General features: G+C 31.0%; 1 protein-coding gene across 1 annotated transcript; it reads right to left on the bottom strand.

Annotated features, from left to right (window-relative positions):
• Positions 1 to 13,897: 13,897 nt before the first annotated feature.
• Positions 13,898 to 16,622, bottom strand: LOC134684380 (perlucin-like protein). The gene is made up of 5 exons (XM_063543665.1): positions 16,460 to 16,622; positions 15,817 to 15,920; positions 14,809 to 14,890; positions 14,389 to 14,609; positions 13,898 to 14,087 (listed from the first exon to the last, which is right to left on the bottom strand). Exons 1-5 carry the CDS (start codon positions 16,620 to 16,622, stop codon positions 14,055 to 14,057), a joined length of 603 nt encoding a protein of 200 aa, XP_063399735.1. The 3' UTR covers positions 13,898 to 14,054.
• Positions 16,623 to 18,303: the final 1,681 nt, after the last annotated feature.

Raw genomic sequence — 18,303 nt, 5'->3', positions numbered from 1 at the left:
TTTGATCCTCGATGCTGTTCAACTTTGTACTTGTTTCGGCTTTCAAACTTGTGTATCTAGGCGTCACTAATAAGTCTTGTGTGGACAAAATGCACATCTGGCGTATTAAAATTTCAAACTTGTTGCCTTTTGTTAGCTATTATTCATGTGTTTCTTTGTCAATTGTGTTCTCCTATTTATTTATATTGTTGTCTTGTAATGTTGTGTTGTCATTTAAATGTTATATTTCACATGGCCATAAAAGAGGGAGGTTTGGCTTGCCACACAACCAGGTTCAACCCGCCATTTTTCCCTTTAAAAATGTCCTGTACCAAGTCAAGAATATGGCCATTGTTATATTATAGTTTGTCTGTGTGGGTGATACAGTTTAACGTTGTGTTTCCGTTGTGTCGTTTGTTTTGTCTGGTTTTTGAGTGTGAATTCACATTACTAAAAGACATGTTACGGTTCTTATCTATCTCAAATTCATATATTTGGTTTTGATGTTATATTTGTTATTCTCATTTTGTCTAATGCTTAGTCCGTTTCTGTGTGTGTAATATTTTAATGTCGTTGTTCTCCTCTTAAATTTAATGCGTTTCCCCCAGTTTTAGTTTGTTACCCCGATTCTGTTTTTTGTCCATGGATTTATGAGTTTTAAACAGCGGGATACTACTGTTGCCTTTAATTATCGACAATGCTATATTGGGATTTTATAATATGAAATAAGCATACAATGATTGAGACAATACAACATTATGCCAAATCAACTAAATATTTGACTAGAAGTGCCTGGAGGCCAGATAATGTAATCTTTCAGATTAATAATAGACAAATAATATGTCCGCTATTATTTTGCATTCCAATTAGTGCTTAACTAGAGTTATATTATATAAAGCATTTCTCGAGTACATATACATGTTCATGTACTTTTTTTTTTATTAGAACAGTATTCTTGGTGTTGGCGACTTTCGATTATAAAAATATACATATACCTTATTTTTAAAAACAATTTGATCATAGAAAGATTCATTAGTCTTCAAACATTTTTTCATACAATCAACATTGCCAGTTTTATCTTTTGAATACCATGAAAAAACACAGATTTTCAAAACACAGCATTTAATATGTATGCAATTAAACTAAGAATTGTAGGGAAACTGTGTTACAGCAATACATAATTAAAGGATTCCGAATATGTAATAAAAAATCATATTCGGGGGTTAGAAAATGAATATATACTCGACTGAATGAATGACAAAAAATCCTAGTAATGGATAAATATATCAGAATAAATATAAAATTTTAGTTTAAATATACTTCAAGTTAATTTGCTGAATTAAGGCAAAATGAATTAGACACAAGTAAATCATACTTATGAAGTTTTTTCCGTTATACAATATAAAATTACAATACAAGTATATAAAACGGACATGTATAGAAATTGAACAGTTTATAGAATACATTACTAGCTTTCAAAGGTAAAAATATGATGATCTATAACCTTGTAATGTGACATGTGTTTAACTAGGGATATCAATTCGTTGAAAAAAGTTAACGTTCTCACAGAGCTTTTGTAAAGCTGACCCCCTTTTCCCTTTAAACGGATAATCAAATTTGTCATTTTTCTCAAATAAATCAATCAATCATTTTATAGTTTTTGTCACATACTTCAAGTTTCCTTATTTTTGACAATTTTTGAATTTGACGATCTAGAAGTATTGAAGTCCAAAAATACAGGGTATAGGATACAAAATAAAAGACATTCAGACAACTCTGCACCAGAGATTAAAATGTAAACAACCATTTAATAATGCCATGCATCCGAATTGTTTTTCTGGAGTTGCCCTCATCAGGAACGCAAAAAGAGGAATATAGGACAGCCGAGAATGTATAAGTTATGTGTAAGCAGATCGCGACGAATATGTTTCATTAGTTCAATGATCAGTTCATCTGATCACGGTAATGTTAAAGGGAAAAACGAGTGATATGTGACAACGACTAACATGCAACAGAAAAATATCCTTAGTCAAATATGAAACAGACATTCAAAGCGGTCAAACATATCGGGATGGCGTACTTAAAAATTATGTCAAGAAGAAATCAACCCAACTACATGAAACCCTTTGTTAAATAGCTTCCGTGTATACAGCCTCCATATATCAAAGAAATCGAGATAAAGAATTTAAACTCCAAAATATCATATCAACTGGGATACATATCCCTATAATGCTACATTGATAGCTGTTATCATCTCTTTTGTTCTAAACCAATCTCACTCGTTTCAGTAAAGTTATTTATTTGAACTTGAAGGGATCAATATTGAGATCCTGCAACACGCACGTGTGATTTTGAGACAAAAAAAAAACGAAAAATGTCAAAACAATCGCAATTAAAGTTCATTCTTAGTGCAAGATGACTTTTCCCGTGGTATGCAAACAACTTTTCATTACAAAAAAGTCGTTTACAGATACTGCGCCATGAAATTATTAATCAGGGGCCTGTTTATCGAAACTGTCCTAAGATCGGTCCTAAGAATTTCTTAGGACAGAAGTTAGGATAAAGTTAGGACCGACTTACGACACGTCTCAGCATGCACATCGAAGCTATCTTAGGAATATCTTAGCTAGGACGTCCTAACTGATATCCTAAGTATTAGCGGAAAAGAAAATACAAACTGAATATGAAAAAATTATGATATCACATTTTATCAATAATTTTATTTCAAATATGGTTAATTAGAATCTAATAACTAATATGTAGTTTTGAATTAAAGGTAATAAATATTTTATGTAAAATAATTTTACACTTATTTTTCACAACTGTATGAAACAAAACATGACACAAAAATTAAAAAAAAAATAACAAACTAACTGTAAATATTTTATACGTAAAAATCACAGCATGTTTTTGAGTGAGTTGAATTCGATGTGTCACATTTTCCTTCTTTAACAGGGCAAATGCAAATCTCGTGCATTATTCATATCATGACGGAGAATTCCAACTATATTTTTACTACTGCTTTAAAAATTATTCGCGTGAAAATGAACAAAAGACGAAATTCGAATGTATCATAAAGTTAGGACCATCCTAGGACCATCTTAAGACACCTTAATTGGTATCCTAAAGTTAGGACAATTCCTAGGATTTTCCTAAGTTGCGACATGTTTGATAAACCCATTTAGGACTAAGATGTGTCCTAAGTTGGTCTTAGGACACGTCCTAATCCTAAGAGAGCTTCGATAAACAGGCCCCAGGATGGCATTTCAATCTTAAGACATTCTTGAACTCTCTTACTAAATGAAACCTTTGTATAAAACCTTAGGGTATTAATTGATAATTACTGTATGGTTCCAATGACATTATTTCTATCGTAGTCACGTGATCAAATGCTTTGAAGATGTAATAAAATAATTCCTAAACTATTGGAGAGTGACATTTAGTATATATCAGTACAAAGAAGTCTTTAAATACTAGATGAAACAATGTGCATTGACATTTTTTTTACTGCATTAATTCATTGCTCCGTGACATAAAAATACTAACTTAAATAATTATTTTCGAGGAACAAATGCTAACCTTCCATTGTATGGACGCAATCCGTGTTGATGGAAATCTGTTTTGTCTTTTCGAATGTTCATTGTTATTATCATGTACTAACGTGTCACATGTATTTTCTAAATGTGGAAATTGGTGCATGAAGTTAAAAAAACAAACCGATTTGACTGTGTTTTAATAATGAGTTAATATTTGTTTAGTGCTTATGTTAAAAGAGTCAAAATAATGTTGTTTTTTTTATTTTTCAGTATGTAATAACAAATCGTTATTGATGTAAGGGAAAACTTCTGATAAAAAATATAGTGTTTAATAGATATAGGAAGATGTGGTATGTGTGCCAAATAGACAACTCTCCATCCTAATAACAATTTATAAAGGTGAATCATTAAAGGTCAATGTAAGGCATTCAACACGGAGCCTTGGCTCACACCGAGCAACTGCTTCAAAGGGCCCCAAAATTACTAGTTTAAAACCATTTAAACGGCAAACCCAACGGTCTTATATATAATAGAGAAACGAGTAACACGTAAAAATTCCATAAACAAACGACAACTTCTCGACAACAAATTCCTGACTTAGGACAGGTGCAAACAGTTGCAGCGGGATTAAACGCTTTAATGGTACCAAATCTTCTCCCTTTTTCTGAAACAATAGTATATCATCACAACATAGAAAAACACACGATATGAAACGAAAGGCTTACCTTAATCGAAAAGCGTAAATTAACACACTATGAACGAATAATATTGATCAGCGATACCTGAATGCAAATAAACAGTGAATACAATTATTAGGGACTAACAAACATTCAAAGCCAAAAGCAAACAAAAAAGTTCAAACAAAGCCATGGCAAGACACTACCGCGAAATTTTTAATATCTCTCCGAAAATCAGAATTTTTACGTCTTATTTTAACATTATTTTACTTATTTTAACATTTTACTTATTTTTACGCTTTTTTACATATTTTAACGTTATTTTACATGTTTTACTTATTTTAACATTATTTTAAAAAAGGCTTTCAACTGATCGCTTCCAACCTTGCTCCAATTTTATATCTAAAAGAATTTAAGGATGGGTAATGCATGCCTTATGCCTTGAATGTGTTCAGTTATTTAGAACGATAGAGTGACCAAATTGCCAATTACAAAGGGAATTACCATAAAATACATTCGGAGCAAAATTAATCATGGTTTAATTTTTGTAAATCTATGACACGAAATCAAACAAACCCGGTAAATCGTAATCTTACAACTACATTTGCTTCTCAGCCTATTTGTATATATATATGTGTTTATGATTATATCGGGTAAAATGACTATCCTTTTAAAAAGAGAACTCACAAATGGTTGATACAGTACAATGTGTCCATACATTGTTAATTGGTTTTTGGACTTAATTTATGGTTTTATTTGTTATTCTTATATGACGTGCTTTTTTCGCTTTATAAATAAACCCTGGCTCCATTTCCAATAACATTTGTTTGCACATGCGTATATTGACTACTGCAGAATAATACATCTTATCAATTTGGCATGCATTTAATATATTTAATTTACCTAAAACACTTCCAAACTCTTAAATGATGCATATGTTGTTACTCATTAATTTATCATAACTGTAATGTGTTGCAATTCGAAATTGACATATTTGACCTAGATACAACAACCGTTCATGCTGGCTGTTCAGAACTCCTCCCTCTAAAAAATCACGTTGCCAGTTGTTTGCTTGTTTACATTGAGAGTTTCATTGAAGAGCCTACACGAACTCTCTACACTATAAATAAACATCGGACATAGAAATAACCTTAAGTGTCCTAACCAGAATCGAAATAATTTGTTGCAATCTATACGTTATTGTAGTTTTAACATAGGAAGCCATTATATGCGTGATATTTTAGCCCTCACTATCGCTCAGGCAAAATGATCATGAGTATAATGCCTACCAATGTTCAAACTAGATATAGTAAAGCTTGCATTAACTATTTATTAAGTATACTGTGAATCAAATACGAGAATTAAACTCAAATCAGTGATCATGAAATTGACAGATAATGTTATTTTAATGTGAATAGTGCCAAATGAAAGACTTGTCTTGTAAACAACACTGTCTGAAAATTTTCATCTTGCCAATAGTTTTAACAACAAATGACAACAGGAAAATGCACCGAGTGCAAGTCATTTGTTTTACATATTTTTGCATATTTATAAGAATCTAATATTCAAATAATTTGCTCTGTGTCTTTTTAAATTATCCATTGTATTCACTTGCTTTCTTTGGTCTGAATAAACTCATGATCATTTCAAAGTCACAGCATCACATAGCTGCGTGTTCAATTTGATGCAGATGAATGGATTCAAATGTCCTTGGTTTTCCTAAAAAGTCCTTTATGTTGTATTGGTAATATCAGAAATATAATTTTGTAAAACACGCTATCTTGTTAATTTCCAACATTGATTACTATAAATAAAAGAATAACGTGTCATTTAACAATCTAGAGAACACAAAAACAGAGAAATTAAAACGAAATAAATCTCAATACGAAAAAAAAAGTATAGTTAAAGATATCTGAAAAGTTTAATAACGGTTATTGCCCTTTAGATATTATTGAAAAAATAATGAAACTCAATAAACTGCCCGTTTTAGTTTATTTCTGGAATTATTATTTATATACTTTATAATTAAAAACCAATTGTTTATGAATAAATTGAAGGTCTTTCAACCATAAACAATTTATTTTGATATGAAAGTTGTAAAATTAAGTTTAAAATATCATTTCAATCGTCAAATGATAGCTTATTGTTTATTGTACGCTTATTCCAAAAATGTATGGTGTCTTTACAATATTTTTTAAAAAGGGAGATAATTTCTTACTTCCGGTTTGAAACAAATGCTACTTCCGATTTTATTGGAATATTTACTTGACGCTGTTACACAAGGTCACTTCCGGTTGTTTTTCAAGGTTAAATGGGTTGATACCTTTTGCTAAAAGTCTCGTGGCTTTATCATGTATACATATGAGATAAAAGCAAAGATCAAAATCTAGAACGTCAAATTGAGCTATGACCTTGAGATCAATTTCGAGGTCATAAACCAAGGACTTTAAATCGAAAGACCATAGGTCCTTATTATTTTTGGTTAATAAGTTTCACACCATACGTGTATTTGTGAATACAAGAGAGAAGAAAACTCCCTTTTACGTTCAACGTACCCTTGCAATCAAAATTTACGTGTTTTTGTTGATATTTTATACGTTTTTTGAGAATAAGTGAAAATAAGCCAAATTCAAAAATTAGAATATGACCTTGACCTGATTTTCATTTTTTGGGACAAAGAACCTCAATTCAAAAGATCCACAGAAAGTGGAAAGACCTATTTATTTCATTATTCCAGTTTTAGTGAATGTTTAGGAAAAACGAAATGTCATAACATTTTCCTATTTGCAAGATTTGAATAATTTTAAAACATTAAGTGATGCAAAAGGATAGGTATAACACAAACAGAATAGAAAAATTAAAAAAAATGGATTTAATGCTTGAACCATTACACACTATGACCCTTCCAAATGTCTCTACTACAATTCCATGTCCTTTTCGTCGTACGTGACATAACCAAATGTATTTATCACTGTTTTCTAACTTTCAATGAGCAACACGCACGTCTTATGTTACTAGTGAAGTTAGAACTACTCATTTTTTGGAATACCCCTGGTACTTTTTTTTTTGGGGGGGGGGGGGATTCTAAATCTGTTCTTTCTGTGAAATGTTATGTTATTTTTTTGTCGTTTTCCTTTATACCATGATCTTGGTTTTTTGTTTGCTAAATTTAGGAAATATTTTATTTGAAGGAATGACAAGCAACGTGTATTTCTTGTTAATAGTTCAGTAAAAGCAAATTGAAAATGTCAAATGAGTTAATATTTGATAAGTTAAGTAATAGCTAAAGAAGCAGTTCATTGGCCTCAGAAAAACAAAGAAAACCTTGTCAAGTAAAAATGATGTCGGGCACACCTTCCAGAGTAAAAGTATTTAGACCACTCGGGTACCGCGGACCCTGAACTTCATTTGAGTATTATTGCATACAGAAGAGTGGCGATAGTGTTGTTGTACACAATAAGACCCTACTGTAAGGGTGTATGCATTTGGGGAGTGCATTACTAATTTTTTTTAAATTGTATCGAGATAGATTAATCAAGGACTTGTATTTCTACACCGTCATTCTTTCACCATCACACCGATTGCTGTGAACTAAGTAATAAGTGTCGGACAATTGTTATCATTATGTTAGATGTTATCGTTTGAATGGAGGCAAAGTGAGTGGTTAACAAAAACACAAATTACTTAACAGAAGATACAACTTTCCACATGTAACACATATTAACCGTCAATTGGGCATCAATTCAAAGTGTTACCTAAAATATTCTTCTTTAGTCTGAGAATGTTTACATGAAGGTAAATGTAAACTTACTCATAACCGTTCTCCTTTTAGAAAAAACTATAAATTTATTTGTCAGAATATAATTTTGCAAGATTAACACTACATGTTTTCGGTTTTCATTGTCGGATATAAATTAATAAACAAAGACATTATGTATGACCATATTCGTTAACATGCTTAAAAGAATTATATAGTAAATATTTGTTATTTGAATCAAATTGATCCAGATAATGTTTCATCCAAAAATAAGAATATAGTGTAACTAAAACTATCTATTTGCAGTAAATAATTTTAACTTAATATGTTCCAATAATTGATTTTAAATGTGGAAGATATAATGTGCGGGGGAGTTTAGGTTGTTGCAGTTTTATTTATATTTAAGAAGATTAAGTCAAATGTACTGTTCTAATAAAATTGTAAAAACATACAATATTTACTTTCGGTTCATTCATAATTTAAATATCGACTAATATAGGTTCATGCGTTTGGTTGTCGTTTTTACACAATTAGACAATCTGTTTGAATAATGATTTTTTCCCTAGTTTTTAACTGTGCATTATCAAAATCATGTTAACACATGAGAATAACAGAAAACATTCTTCGTCATTGCTGTTTTACACATGGATAATAAGAGCAAATTATAGAATACCTATGTTTCAAAACTCGAACATCAATTTAGAATAAGTAAATAAATAACATGATTGAGAGAATATTTCAATTCTTAAATGAACAAAAACGACAAAATCTTCTTCTTAATGAGACAAATGTAAAGTTAATATAATAGTGAACTTCGAGAAAATACAAAACGGATTGTCCGTAATCAAATGGCAAAATCAAAAGCTAAAACACATCAAACGAATGAACAATAACTGCCGTATTTCTGACCTGGTACAGGCATTTTTTAAAGTAGAAATGGCTAATTAAACCTGGTTTTATAGCTAATTAAGATCTAACTAGTATATCAGTTGCACAAAATCCATTATATTGAAAGTAAAGTGTGAACTAAACAAAACGACAGAATAGGTAGACATATAAAAAAGAGCTACAAACCAACTTTAATGAAATGGATGCCGGATTTATTTCTTAACCATTTTGTTGCAGTAATGATTAACTCTTTGTTTAGTCTAATACTTGAATATGATATGACATTGATTTCGGTTCAATAAAAACTAATTTATTTAAAAACAGATTCTGAATGAATCTACATTTACTGTATTGTATAACAGAATAGACAATATCAAGAAAGTTTAACAGACTGAGACTGTATGTATCTCATGGTTGATAACGCTTACTCGACTTTGTGGGTACTACTTGTCTTTTTCCTGAACTTTGGTCATTCATAGATTTGCAGATCGAGTGAATACAATAATGTGGTCCAATTCAAGATAACTAGAATGTATAGCATTAATTTAAGACTGCTGTACCTATGTTTTGACTATTTACCTATTATGCCTATTTTTTACACGCAACATTGTAAATATAATGGAATTTGATGCGACTGGCAAATATAATAGAGGTTTAGCGCTATAAAACCATGTCAATCCAAAATTTACTACATTTGGAAATCACTGTTCTAAGGCAGGAATATGACACTTTTTGTCCATTTGTTCGATGTGTTTTATGATTTGATTTTGCTATTTGATTATGGACTTTCCATTTTGAATTTTCCTTGGAGTTCAGGATTTTACTTTTTATCAAATAAAATTAGTGAAATTGGTTAGGTGTACCAAATATTTCTCCTTAATTGAGATTTCATTTATATTTTGATAATATTTTTCGTATGTAATTTCTGTTTTGAACTTATTACATGAGTAAACAAAAGGCAATTAAACTCGCGATCTTCCAGTAATAAGTTCATAAGACATTGGTAAAGTAATAACCCCTTTGTGCATAGCTTTAAAACAGGGACATCTTCGTATCCCATCTTTAAAATGTGTTTAATCCTATAGTTTTATCCAGTTACTTTGCTGAACATTCAAAGTATTTGAATGCGAAATATAACAAATCTGCCCTCTCATGTTTCTTGTTTTACTGCTTTAACCGTTTGAATTCAGTCTAATCATTTTCTGAGTAGCTTGTATTATTTAACAACATTTCACATTCATTCTATTCCAAGTATACCATTACGATTATATAATTACAAAATCAAAATAGATGTTATTAAATTACAATTGCCTCATTGATCCCGTTGTTATATCAGGTATTAAATATTCACTCGACTGGAGAAAATAAAAAAAAAAATTGTACTGGTGGATAAATAGATTTGAACAACTATGATGATTTATATACTTGTAATAGGAAATGGGTTTTATACTTGGATATAATTCCTATAGAAGGCCCACAGTAGGAAAATGCATTCAACACTAGGATGTAATTAGTATCATATACTGCTAAAAAAATAGAGAAAATGCACTAAACAGGACGTAGTATCTCAAATTAAAACATTTATAAATGATCAGATACTTATTAAGAACAAGTTCTTCCTCACTTTCGCATAAGCTGAAATCAATATTAATGATATTTTCCTTTTTCAAAGCTTACCCACCCTGAACTAAGATAGCTTTAATTGGACTATGATTAATTGTTGTCATATCTTTTTTTTTTTTTTTTTTTTTTTATTCAACAACAATATATCACATGCTGTTAACAGATTTCTTCACTCATATCTTTGTGTGTAAATGATTATATACATACTGTGTGACACAAATGTATATATGAACTACATTTATATACAAATAGTTTTGAACAAAAGTCTCATCTTTGATTTTTTATTTTAATTAAATCACATTTGAGATCATATTTAGTGTACAAATATTTGAATTGAACCTTTTATCATCACAAAAAGTCAAGTTATTGTACTGACGTCGTATTGAATACCACGATGTTCTCCTTGTCGTTAATTAGTCTGATGACATTTTCTGATACACCAAGTACAATTTCATCACACAATATTTGTTTTTATGAAGACACATACAATGTCTAAGCATACAATTTTCAGATTTGTAATTTCATCAGTATTGATAGGCGGGTTTGGTTTTTTTTTAAAGAGGATTTGTTAGTTTAACACGTTTTATTTATCTATACTGTGTTATAATTGCTTTCGATAGTTCTAATAAATGGGCATTGTCAATCTAATGTATTCACACTCTTAAATTTGTTTCAATAAATACAACAGTTGCATAGAAAACAATGTCTGAATTCGTTATCAAATAATAACATTTCGTATGTAAAAAGTAAAACGACAAAAATACTAAACTCCGAGAAAAATTTAAAATGGAAAGCTCCATATCAAATGACAAAATCAAAAGTTCAAACAACAATACACATAGATAACAAATGTCATATTTTTGGTACAGGCATTTTCTTTATTAGAAAATGATGGATTAAAGCTGGTTTAATAGTTAACATTACCTCTCATGCATAAGATAACATTATATTGACAACAAAACAAACAGACATTTGTGATGCTCATTCGGAATATTTATCAACAAGGTATCGGTGTGTTACTGCTTTCAGTCAAGTAAGTAAAGATATTGGTGGACTTAGGGAAAAGTTTCAGGGTACTAACCAGTGATGAAGTCTCAGATGAAGAAGTTTAAACAGACGCCACATATAAATGGAAATATGAAGGTAACAAGATTCAGTTTAACATAAATACTACAAATCTCGAGGATCTTGTTCAGACCTTGTGGGCAGTAGACAATGGGAAATAAGTTTATAAACCAGATGTGTTATATTCTACCATAGACAAGATTAAGCAACCCAACAAACTTTTTAAAATAGTTGATAACTCTGGAGGAGGTATGGATACCGCAAGGCAATATGACGCCAATCCTATTGCTAGTGATTCCGAAGATGAAGCTGAAACAATTGAAGCTGATACTAGATCGCTGTCTGTAAGAAAAATGAAAAGTCTAATAATAGAGGAACTGGTTCAAAATCTCAGGTTAGCAATTACTCTTGATAAGGACAGGCTCCAAATTAAAATCAGCAGCTCTTTAGTATGCCTCAGCAACCTTGGTTTAACGGAATTCCACTTATTAAGCAATGTTTCGACGCTGGAAAGATGCAGAAGGGATATTGCTACTTCTATGGGTTCTGCACATATATACTACCGGTCCAGTTGACCGTATGTCAACAGTAGTAAACAAGCATACCAAACCAGGGCACTGTGCATTTTTTTTTTAAATGTTTTTAAATTATCATGTACTTATACATACAAATAGTTAAATTGATTATAATTTGGCCAATGATTGTTTTAAATATTAACTAGATCAACCTGATATTATTTTAAGGGTAGACTTAGCAGAAACCTTCGATTTCAGCAGCATCTGCATACAGGGTATATACATGTATCTGGTCCGAGACCACCATTGTCGTCCCTTGATTTTCGTTAGTGTTGACAGTGGGTTACTTGCCATTAATTTTTATACCTCTTCCAAATTTATTTCTCCATGTTTAATGCCTCAAATTGCAAGTAGGGGGATAAAATTACACTGTAAACAAAATTTGGGTCCAGAATTTTAAAGGAAAGTAGTGATTTGGTCCAGCTGAAAAAGGTTGAAAATGAGCACTTCGGAAGCTGTCAAAAGATTTTAAGACACCCTAAACATAAAATTGTCCATATTTTGAGTTAGAGGCGATGAAGTTTTCTATAATTTTGATATAATTTGTCCCAAAAGTAGTACAACACACTGTAAAAGTTTCTTTGAGAAAGCGCATGTGGGATTTTTTTTATTTTCATTTATGTTCTAAAAGAAATGCACTACGAATTAAATGTGTTCTCGGACCATAATGCGATATTCCAGGGTTTATATTTCCTAGCATGATCTTCTTGATAGAGAATTGCTGCTCACAAGGAAGCTGTTATACCGAGAGTTCTAAATGGTGAAGTTGAGATAATCCCTTCCTAATTTTACGGACGCCATCGCGAGTTGGTTGACTGTTATGCTATTACCGATTCACAGAAGATATTAGATATGGACATTATGTCGTAAATAAAATCCCCTACACTTTTCACGAATTTAACCATTCGAGTTAGACGATTTAACAGGTTTGTCATAACATGAGCAACAATACGGGTGCCTCATAGGGAGCAGGATTTGCTTACCATTAAAACCACAGAGATTATCCACAGTTTTTTTGGTTGGGTTCATGTTGATCAGTCTTTAGTTTTCTATTCTGTGTCTTGTGTACTCAACAGTAATATCATTTGTCTGTTTGTCTTTTTCTTTTTTAGAAATTACGTTGTCAGTTTATTTTCGATCTATGAGTTTGAGTGTCCCTCTGGTATCTTTCTTCCCTCTTGTATTTCAAGGAAAATAATGCGGGAATCTGAAACTATAATATATTGACGAAAATGCCAATGATATTAGTTTTTTTGTCCTGGAATACTCTGTTATGACTTGGACGACGTATTATTATCAAATTCAATGGTTGAGAACAACAAGTATTATCATGTCGAATGTCAAGTTACACAATGTACATACGTATGTCATTTCATTGGAAATCTCTAGTGAGCAGAGACTGTTTACCCTTCATTTACACCTGAGTTTAAACTAAGCTTTCTCACGGACTTGTGTTGCACAGATTTGTTATTATTGTTTGACCTGTGGTGGGATTTATGTAAGGTCATGGTGCTATCTGTTTCTATGTGACATATAATTGTTGAATGCCACTTTAGTATATTCACAATGACACATTTTTTTCGGCAAAAGGGCACACTGCTTATAAAAACCATTGAAATATGACACACATACAAAAATGAAAAAATCGTGTGAAGCTAAAATAAAATAACAAACAAATCTGTAAAGCCTGAACAAAATATTTTACCAAGTAGAATTTGAAAACAAAATTTCTGAATAGTGCAAATAAATATTTAAATGACCGATAAAGAGAACAGATATCGACACTTAGAGCATAACTGGTATTAATGAAATTTTATTAATGCATAACCTAGTACGTTAAAGACAAATAATGAAAGTCTTTAGAAAATTCTGAAGCTAAACATCGTTCAATTCTTGTATTTTTTTTCTCACAAAATTGGATCATCTCATGTTTGTCGTAACTTTTTGAGGTTCTTCATACATCTTTGTTTGGATGGCAAAAATGTGTCTGAAATGAAAAAAAAATACATTATAAATTAATGCTATAACCTTTACCTCAAAATCTTCTTACCTCATATTCTATACATCAATTAAAACTAAAATATGTGTTGTTAGATGACTGATATTCTGATTTTGTCATATATTATTTAGGGTTCTGATTAATTTCTTTGCATTCTGCTATTATTTTTACGAGCAACGTGTTATTAGTCCATCTCATTTTGAAGTGATTCTATTTCACATTTCTTTTCATTTTAAAAATCAATTTCAATTTACCCTGATTATATTTTATTTGTATATTTTATACTTACAATATTTTTCTTGCAAACAAAATACAATGTATTTTTACACATAGCATCAATCCATTTTCCATTAAACTTTTTGTAGATCGCGCCACAATTTTCTTTGGTGTAGCCATTAGGTTCAGAACTGTGCCAATTAGAATATGTAATAGGTGCAAATGTTGACGCCCATATCCATTTGTCCGAATCACAATCGGTTGCACCTATCCATGCAATCACAACATTGTTTGCTAAATAAAACGTTGTATTAAACAATTATTCGATTACAAACATAACATATTGTAAACAACAAAGCCACTGTCCCATTTACAATCGAACTACATGTACAAAGAAAACAAACTATGATATCTGAAACAAAATTATTTTATTGTGATTTCTTTGTGCTTGCATAGGTTTGTGGGGAAAGATATAGAGAATTATCAAATTTACCTGCCAACTTTGACATTAACCAGTTGTTCTCATTGACATCATTGATGGTGACGAGTGATGAATATTCTGTTCTGCAATACCTCTGTAAAAAAAGAAACTTATAGTATAATATGCCAAACGCAGTTGCAGAGGGTATTATGTCTTTGTAGTCAGCACTTTTGTGCTGACATGAATTATCATTAATATGGTTATATAAATAAATTAACTGTTCACTTTTTAAGACGAAACGCGCGTCTAGCGTATATACTAAATTTAGTCCTGGTATCTTTGATGAGTTTATTTGACCTGTATGTCTGTCCGTCCGTCCGTCAATCCGTCAATCCGTCAGCCCTGTTTAATGTCATCGAAACTTCTCTTTAACTTCACAACAGCACCTCGTGAAATCTTTTAGAGGAAAAGGTCATACTATTTAGATGTGCATATCGAAATTTCTAATCGATTTTTTTTCTAGAAGTTACGCCCCTTTGAACTTATTTGCTTCAATAAACTACTGCAACAGTTTGTCAGCGCAACTCATCTGAAACCACACAGAACAGAACTTCATGAAACTTTGTAGATAATAAGGACTTGTATAAGGACATGTAGATGTGCATATAGACAGGAAATTATGAAATTGTTTTTCTTACAGTTATTTTATATCTCCAAATACAGATGTATGGTTAAAAGTTTCAATCTTCATGAAACACAACAATAGCTGATCGTCAAATTATAAAAGCAGCATGCTACAATACATTAGTAACTGTACGAAAAACAACCATAGAAAAGGGCGATGAGGAAAGGCATGACCGTTTATATTCATTATAAAAGTTCAACTAGCGCCATAATATAGTTGATAGGGTACTATTGTGACGTACCTGCCAAGAACTCAGAGATACATGGAATTTGAATATTACTGATGTAGTAGCGGTAACAAGCAGTGCCTTATCCTAATTTATTCGATGGAGAACGTCTTTCGTAAAGATTTTACATATTCCGACGTATATTTGTATGTGTATTATATTACCATACCTCAGCTTCAAACCAACTTTTCTTTTCTTTACTAAAATAGTAACAATGATCCTTAAATCTGTACAAGTCCTTTTTACATCCACCATCACTAATAACATGTTTCTCTGAAAATATTCAACCGAGAAAAATCATTTATGGTCTAGTTTTTCTTAACTAAACTAGTATCTAAATAAATTTCATTCATTTCATTCACACATTCCCATTCATTTCGGACCTATTAGCTATGTGTTGGTTGTCAGTGTCTAACTGTGTCAATTACGATTGGAGGCAAATGCATCTGCAACGTCCGTAGTATACGTTTTAATTAACATAAATCTCAACAAAATAGGTATTAAAAAAGATTGAGAATATAAATTGGGAATGTGTCAAAGAGACAACGATAGAAAAGACAACAACAGAAGGTTACCAATAGGTCTGTAATGCAGTGAGAAATCTCCGCACCCGGAGGCGTCCTTCAGCTGACACCTTAAACAAATATATACTAGTTCAGTGATAGTGAACACCATATTAAGCTCCAATATTAAAGACTGCATACTATGAATTAAGAAATACACAACTCAATTTTAAAATGTGTTAGCTTACTTTAGTTTTTGTAGTTTCATAGGTTTGTTTTCATGATTCCTACAGAGTTACAAGAACTAACCCTTGAGTCCCTTTTCCAAGTCACTGATTGTCCTTTCGAAACTTTTCAACTGGTTTTTCAAGCTAGTAAAACGATTCTCTTCCTTTTTGGCTAGACATATATCTTTTCCACAAATCTCATTATACGTAGCCATCAAAATAATCAACAGAGCTACATGTATCATTCTAAATTGAATTTATTGAATAAAAAGTAAATCATAGGAATGGAGAATAGTAGGCTTGTAATAATCATTGAACAAAACATATGCATTAAAATGTAATTTATATAATTGCAATAGGTGACATAAAATATTAGACTAATATATGTTTTCTGTTGGTTTTCGTTAATGTTTTTGATATCGACATAGTTTGTTAAAATTACTACAAAGCTATAATCTCAATTATAATCCTATGCACTTATTTCAAGCAGTGTCAGAAATCTGAAGAGGCATATTATATATACAGGAAGTCCATGGAAGAAAACAGAATGATTTTACGAAAATTAATTTTACCAATTAACGTCAAACACTTTATCCAGATTTGGGAAAATCAAAAGGCAAATGGTAAAATCAAGTCCAAACAAATCAAACGAATGGATATCAACTGTCATATTCTTGACTTGGTACAGACATTTTCTAATGTAGAAAATGGGGGATTGAACCTGGTTAAATAGCTAGCTAAACCTTTCACTTGTATGACAGTCGCATCAAATTCCATTACATTGTCAACGATGCATGAACAAAACAAACAAACTCAAAGAGTAAAAATATCTAAAATAGGGGTGCATTGACATTTTCATTGCAACCATATGGCATTGCAGTACCTAGTTCCCTTATCCAGAATTTTTTTGTTATATTTACAAACTTCTCTTCAGACTCTTGACGTTTTATCATATGCGACAACAATTAACATTAATATCGCGTAGAAATGATAAAAAGTATATTCATTTATCAGTAATAATTGATTTTTAACTGTCGTTCGGTACCTGTACTAAACTGCTTCTTAGTGTTCGTTATTTTGTTACTTGTGTTTGTGATATGTGTCCATTTTATATATATCGCCTCTCTTTTGTAATATTGGACATCATATCATCTTCTTATTTTCATATGACTTTATAGTTTACTCTGTTGCCTGCCAATGACCAATGTCTTCGTGTTAGATTAAGTTTATGTGGATAAAAAAAGAAGACAAATGTCAAGTTGAATCCCTATTGAACTTCATTTTAGTACGATATGATCTCTCTAGTCTAATGGATACATATATTTTAATCGTCTGATTTGGTAAAAAAAATATTTTCAGCTCGTGCGCCATCAAATTATTAATCAGAATGGCATTTCATTTATTAGAAATTCCCTTACTCTCTCACTGGATGAAACTATTGTATTTAACCTTAAGGTACTAATTGATACTTATTGTATGGCTTCAGTGACATTATTTCTAGCCCAGTCACGTGAGAAAAAGCTTTGAATGTGTAATAAAATAATTTAAAAACATTGGAGAGTGACATTAGTAAAAATAAGTTCACAGAAAATCTAAAATACTAAAACAATGTTCACTTACGTTTTCAAACTGAACAGATTCGATGCCTGGTTACATAAAACCCCAATTAGAAGCGTTAATATTTTTTCCAAGCATCTAATGCAAACCTTTCATTGTAAATGGGAAGTTACCCAATTTTAATAGAAATCTTCAAACAGTAATGAATTTTTTCACATAAAAGAAAAAAAATATTTACTGAGTTTACTTCCCTGTATGTATCATCACATCGTTTTAAGTGTGAGCAAATCATTTCTAAAGACATGAAACGCGAAAGTCTTATTTAAAATGTTTATACTTATTTTAAAATTATTTTACCCTTTTTTTTTA

This window comes from Mytilus trossulus, chromosome 9 (genome assembly GCF_036588685.1).
Source record: "Mytilus trossulus isolate FHL-02 chromosome 9, PNRI_Mtr1.1.1.hap1, whole genome shotgun sequence".
Taxonomy (NCBI): Eukaryota; Metazoa; Mollusca; class Bivalvia; order Mytilida; family Mytilidae; genus Mytilus; species Mytilus trossulus.
The sequence above is the reverse complement of the archived record's forward strand: the minus strand, read 5'-3'. Positions and strand labels throughout refer to the sequence as shown.

Excerpts from the sequence above, each read along its gene's own strand:
- LOC134684380 (XM_063543665.1), bottom strand. The coding sequence starts at position 16,622 with ATGATACATGTAGCTCTGTTGATTATTTTGATGGCTACGTATAATGAG. Across the intron at positions 14,891-15,816 it reads AAAGTTGGTTTGAAGCTGAG|AGGTATTGCAGAACAGAATA; the intron begins GTATGGTAATAT and ends CTTTTTTTACAG. Across the intron at positions 14,088-14,388 it reads TTGTTTGCAAGAAAAATATT|ACACATTTTTGCCATCCAAA; the intron begins GTAAGTATAAAA and ends TTTTCATTTCAG.